We start from the raw sequence: 5,838 nt of genomic DNA on the forward strand, positions 1-5,838 counted from the left end.
TGAACGACAAGCAGGACTTCCTGTTCAGCCCTCAGAACACAGAGGAGCACGAGTCTCAGAAGGGACAGCACCTCAACCTATCAAAATCCATCGGAGTTAAGCGTGACGGAGCGTTCCACAGGTCCGCGTCAGGGAAGCATCGCAAGAGCAGGAGGAAATTGCCACAGCATTCTCCCACCTTCGAGTCCAACGGGGCCCTCCGCTTCATACGAACCCCCGTCAACTCAGCCCCTCCCACTCGCATCTACTCACCTCTGTACGGAGAGAGGAGTGAATTCAACTCCTTCAGGAGGAGGAGGAGGAGGAGGAGGAGGAATTGGTGGGGGGGCAAAGGGCAAAGGGGGAATGCGGAGTAAGTTTGGATGAGGCTGTCTACAGGAGTTTCAGAGGTTGATCCAGACAAGTTCTCGCCCCGGCCATGACTTCGCTGTGTTTCTCTCGGGGTCGGAGAAGTTCAACTGCGAGTGAGCTAGGGGCTAACAAGTTCACATACTCGTAGAGAAGAAAGAGATGCGACCAGTCGGAAGTGGGGGAAGAGCAGGCGAGTCAGTTTGAGGGAAGGCAGGAGCAGCGCAGGGGGTTCGCGCGTGTCTCACTCATCGCACACGATAAAGTCCTCGAGGTCCGCGTAGCTGTCAAGTCCATCCTCCTCCTCCAGGAATGCGTCCACGTACGCGTTGCGGCTGCGGAGCCGATGAGGTCTCTTCCTCCTCTTCACCTGCTCGCTCGCCCTGGCGTCCTCGTCTTTGCTCTTTGGTGGTGGAGGCAGTGCAGAAGCCTCCAGCAGCCTCTCGAGCTCGACCTGAAGGCTCCTGCTCCTGCCTAGCATGCCGCAGAGGGTCCTGACGGAGGCGACGGCCTTCTCCAGCTGGTAACTAGCTCGTGCCGCCTGCTCCTCCTGCCCGCTCAGCTGCCACTCAAGTCAGCGACGGGGATGTGCCGGTTCTGAGGCTGGCGCACCTGGAGGTCGCTGATGAGCGACCCGGAGCCGCCGATGACATGGCGAGCGAGTCGAAGGAAAGAGGAGGAGGCGAGCTGATCCCCAGCTTTGAGGGAGGTCAGCGAGCTGAAGTCACGCAGCAGCTGGCAGGCGACGTTGTGAATCCTGAAGGAGAAGTGACGAGGACGATAAAACCTCCTCCCCTCCTGCCCCTGCCCCTGCCCCTGCCCCTGCCCCTGCCCCTGCCCCTGCTGCTCCTGCCCCTGCCCCTTCCCCTGTTCCTGCTCCTGCTGCTCCTGCTCCTGCTCCTGCTGCTCCTGCTGCTCCTGCTCCTGCTCCTGCTCCTGCTGCTCCTGCTCCTGCTCCTGCTCCTGCTCCTGCTCCTGCTCCTGCTCCTGCTCCTGCTCCTGCTTTCTTCTTCATCATCCTCACCTCATCACGCTCGCCCGCACTGCCGAGGACGAGGATACAAACCGGGAGAGGCCGCAGGTCGCGAAGCTGACCGCACAGAAGCAGTCGCTGCAGGAGCGAAGCTGCTGCTGGACCGAACTGTGCGAGGCTGAGAGGAGGAGCAGAGGGAAGAAAGGAACAGCTTCAAGAGGAGCAGAGGGAAGAAAGGAACAGCTTCAAGAGGAGCAGAGAGAGTGAAGGACAAGGAGGAGCAGTCAAGTGATCGAGTCACCTCGTGCTTGCTCCGTCCTCCAGGACTCGTTGGAAGATGTCTGCGAGTGTTCTCCTGCTCATGACGGGGATGAGGCTCGGGAGGACGACGGTGAGTAATGCGTTGACGCAGGCGATTTGATCGAACTTGGGGAGGTCCTGAGAGAGAGCTTGAGCAGACGAAAGGGATCAGGGGAAGGAAAGAGAAAGAAAACCAAGAAAGAGAGGGTGAGGAGGAAGAAGGAAGAACATGTAGAGGTCGAACCCATCTCAGAGCTGCGATCTCCTCTGCTGTACGAGCTGATCGGAAAGGTTCTTCAAGCGACCCCCAGAGCAGCTCTTGATCGCAGCGCTCCTCCTCCTCCTCCTCTCCCACTGACACTCGACGTAAAGCCTGCAGAGCAAACACGACTCTCTCTTCATCCGGCACAAGCGACATGGCCAGCGCCATCGCGCTCCTGACTAGCTTTGCATGTTCCACGCTTGCTATCCGTAGCAGCAAAACAACCTTCACAAGTCTCAGCCTCTCTCCCGCTCATCTCCCTTCCCTTCTCTCTCTCCCTCCCCTCATGCTTCTCGTCCTCCCTCTCATCTCACCCGCTTGCTGAGGTCTCGCAGCTTGTCCGCTCTCGTCGCGTTCTTCCTCCCCTCCTCTCTTGCTTGAGGCGTCGCCAGTACAGCCTGACAGAACTCGAGATGCTGAAGCAACCGGCTGGGTGACCTAGCTCCTCCCCCTCCCTCCTTTCCCCATCGCTCTAACCTCTCCACCATCTCAAGGACAAGATCCAGCGAGGAAACTTCAGAGTCCTAACAGCAGTCACAATTCTCTCCTCGCCTCTCCCTTTCATTCTCCTCCTTACCTTCACAATCCTTCGCTTCTTTCTGCTCGCCTCCGCCCCCTCAATGCGCTCACTCGCTTTCGCACGTCGCAGCCCCTCCAGGAGGAGAGCAACTCGCTGCTCCCCGCAGCCTTCAAACTCCAGAAAGAATCGCATTGCACTCAGCGCCGCTCCTCCGCCTCCTCCGCCTCGTCGACCTCCTCTGCTGTCCGCCACATCCTCTAAGACGAGGCCCCTTGCTCTCAGCGTCTCTTTGACATCTTTTTCCAAGCGCATCTCCTCCTCCTCCTCCTCCTCATCGCCTGCTGGCATCTTCGTCCTCCTGCCCCCTCTCTCTGCCAGAGTCTCCTCAAGCTCGTAGACCTCACAGACGGCATGAACGAGACGAGGAAGCAGCGAGACCCACAGGCTCTGCTGGGGAACAGCACGACTCGACCCCGCCTGCTCCCCGCCTGCCTCCTCAGTCATGTCACATCCTCCTTCCTCTCTTGGTCGCGCAGCCGTCGCCACAAGCCGCGAGATGATACGCTCGGTGACCACGAGAAGATGGCGGCTGCCACCTCGAGGAGCAGAGGAGGAGGAGGAGGAGGAAAGGCTCGCTCTGATGATGCTCTCAAGCGTATCAAGGGCTCCATGTGGGTCGAGGACGAGACGATCCTGCAAGCTTCTTTCTTCTTCCCCTCCTCGAGCCCTTGCAAGCTTGGCGTCAGCGGCAGGACGAGGCGAGGTAGGAAGAGGAGAGGCAGGACGAGACCTCCTATAAGACTGAGCGACAGGCTTCCCGCCGTCCCTCCGCCTTATCATGGGCAGGATCGCCGACATGGCGCAGAAGAAGCTGATCAGCACAGTCGTCGGCGAGGAGACCGCTGGAGCCTCTGCGAGGGAACGAGAGTCGAGAATCCAGTCGGGAGGGAAGAGAGGAGAGGAGCTGAACTCCAACAGGACCTCATAGATGGACAGCAGCAGGGGAAGGCGCTCAGCGGGGGAGGCGAGGTTCTCCTCCTCGTCTCTCCTCCTCTTCTCTCTCCCCTCCTCTTCGTCTCTGACATGCCCAGACTCCATGAGAAGGTCTGCAACACAGCGATTGTCCGTGACTTGCCGCACGAGCTCCTCCAGCAGCATCTCGATCCTGGTCCCCTCTTCGCCTTCTGTTCGCCCCCCTGTCTCCTCCCGATGAAGCAGCAAAAGTTGCAACGCGCAGGACAGCAGGCCCGCCACATCGTCTCTCGTTCTCACCATCCTCGTCGAGTTGGTCCGAACGACTTGGAAGCAACGCAGCAACTGGAAACGACCTCTCCTCCTCCTCTCTCCTCCTCTCCCCCTCCCTTCCTCCTCTTCCCCGCATCTTCGCTCACCCGTCGAGCAGAAGAAGCGCGAGAGTCTCTCGAGGAGGACGCTCTCTATCAGCGTCCTTGCGCTCGCGTGCAGCCTCAGCCTCGCGTCCCCTCGCTGTCCACTTGCCTGTAGACCTCCCAGAATCCTGCGGATGCCCGAGTAGAGTTCTTGGCGGATGGAGGAGGAGGAGGAGGAGAACTTCGACTTGAAGGACAGGATGGCGTCCAGCTGCTCGCTCTCCTCCTCGAGGGCCCCGCAGGAGAGGAGGGAGAGCTGACCGAAGACAGCGAGAGACACTCTCCTTGCCTCCGAGCTCAGCATCTCCTTCCTCACCATGAGCGCCACCTTGGCCACCAGCGATGGAGCAGAGCGACAGAGCGGCATGAAGGCCGCCATGACGGACTTGCCCGGGTTGAGAGGAAGCATCCATAGGAGAGAGAAGCCCTGAGCCACCTCCTCCTGCAGGTCTCGCAGAGAGAGCAGGTAACTCCCCGCCAGCCTGCGCAGCGCCTTCACGTAGGAGGAGAGGACAAGAGGAGAGCTCGCGAACTCGAGGAGGGAGGAGAAGCAGTGGGCGAGCAGCTCGGGGCGGCAGGAGGGCTGCCAGTGAAACATGTCGAGGAGAAGGTGAACAGCAAGTCCAGCAGCAGCCGGGCTGAGATGCATGAGGAGGGAGGAGAGCTCGAGGAGGAGGCTGCTCAACCAGGAGGCCTCCGACCGCCTCGTCACCTCCGACATCATCCGCCTCGCTGCCCTCGCCCCCTCGCCTCCTTCCTGCGCCTTCTCCTCCCGCCCCAGCTGCTTCGCCAGCATCGCGCAGATTCGGTGAAGCATCAAATCGCGACAGAGGTCGTTCCTGGCGCAGAAGAGGAGCAGGAGAAGGTCATGCTCGTCGACGCTGCTGGTCTCGTCGTAGAGCTCGAGGAGGAGGAGGAAGCTGAGCGAGTTAACATCCAGCGACATTCCGAGCACACAGTACATGTCATCAAGCGTCGAGGGCGGCGACTTGGCCATCAAGTTTCGCACCAGCGACATCCAGCAGGGGCGGTGGAACTTCTGGCAAGCAGCCATGACAAACTGAAGTGTCGCTACCATGCTCCTCTCCTCTCCCTCCAGGCTCACTCGTTCGATCTTCTTGCACAAGCGATGCTGCTCGTCCTGCGTCAGGTTCACCTCAAGGAGGATATTGCCCATGCTGAGCATTGAGTTTTCGTGACTTGCGCGCAACAAGCTATCCACAAGATTGTTTCGCACGCGGCAGCACTTGGCGAGCTTCTCCTCCTCCTCCAGCTCCGAGAGTTTGTCAAGACATTCGATCACTTGAGGAACGAGCTCCAATGCACGAGCAACGCCGTCCTTCACTCGCCCCTTCTCCTCCTCCCCGTCCTTGCTCAGGGGATGCACCAGGAGGTCCGCTACCTCCTCTAAGAGATCGAAGGTTTCCTCGGAGCTCTCCGAGCACAAGTCTCTCAGCCATGCCCTCACCTCCATCAAGCAGCTGTACGCGGATCTCCCTCCCACGCGCTCCTCCTGCATCATCCGCACGACCTCAATGATCGCCTCCCCCATGCTCTTTGGAGCTGCGGCGAGTCCTCCAAGCACAGACAAGAGGCGATGAGGCTCAGATGGGTCCATCCTCCTTCAGCGTCGCTCTCCTTCCCTCACCCCTGCTCCTCACTCGCTCCCCTCCCTTCCCAGCATCTCGCCCTTGGCCGATCCTTCCTGAGGAGATTAGAGCGGGGGGGGGTGAGGGTGGGGGGAGGGGGGGGGGGTGAGGGTGGGGGGAGGGGGGGCATCGCCTCTTGTCTGGGCTTGGGGGGCTCGCCGGAGCTCCAAAGAGGATGGGGGGGGGGATCATTGGGGGCGTGCGGATGATGCAGGGGGGGGGCGTGATCGGCGTTCTGGCGGATGGGGGAAGACCGGTGGCTCATCGCCAACTCTTGACCAAAGGGCCCGTTAATGCAATAGTGACCGCCCATCGACAATGCGGGGGTATTTAAAGAGTCACAAGAAGGAGAAAAAAAGACATTAATCTCGAAAGAACAGCGGCAGAGCAGTGCTGTG

At 60.2% G+C, this 5,838-nt stretch overlaps 1 protein-coding gene across 1 annotated transcript; it reads right to left on the bottom strand.

The window, feature by feature from the left end:
- Window positions 1-592: 592 nt before the first annotated feature.
- Window positions 593-5,409, bottom strand: GUITHDRAFT_138703 (hypothetical protein; the record flags this gene model as incomplete). Its single annotated transcript, XM_005832790.1, has 7 exons — window positions 593-910; window positions 961-1,347; window positions 1,373-1,499; window positions 1,623-1,759; window positions 1,866-1,994; window positions 2,198-2,407; window positions 2,461-5,409. 7 exons carry the CDS (start codon window positions 5,407-5,409, stop codon window positions 593-595), a joined length of 4,257 nt encoding a protein of 1,418 aa, XP_005832847.1.
- Between the last annotated feature and the right edge of the window lie 429 nt (window positions 5,410-5,838).

This window comes from Guillardia theta (genome assembly GCF_000315625.1).
Source record: "Guillardia theta CCMP2712 unplaced genomic scaffold GUITHscaffold_33, whole genome shotgun sequence".
NCBI classification, from domain to species: Eukaryota; class Cryptophyceae; order Pyrenomonadales; family Geminigeraceae; genus Guillardia; species Guillardia theta.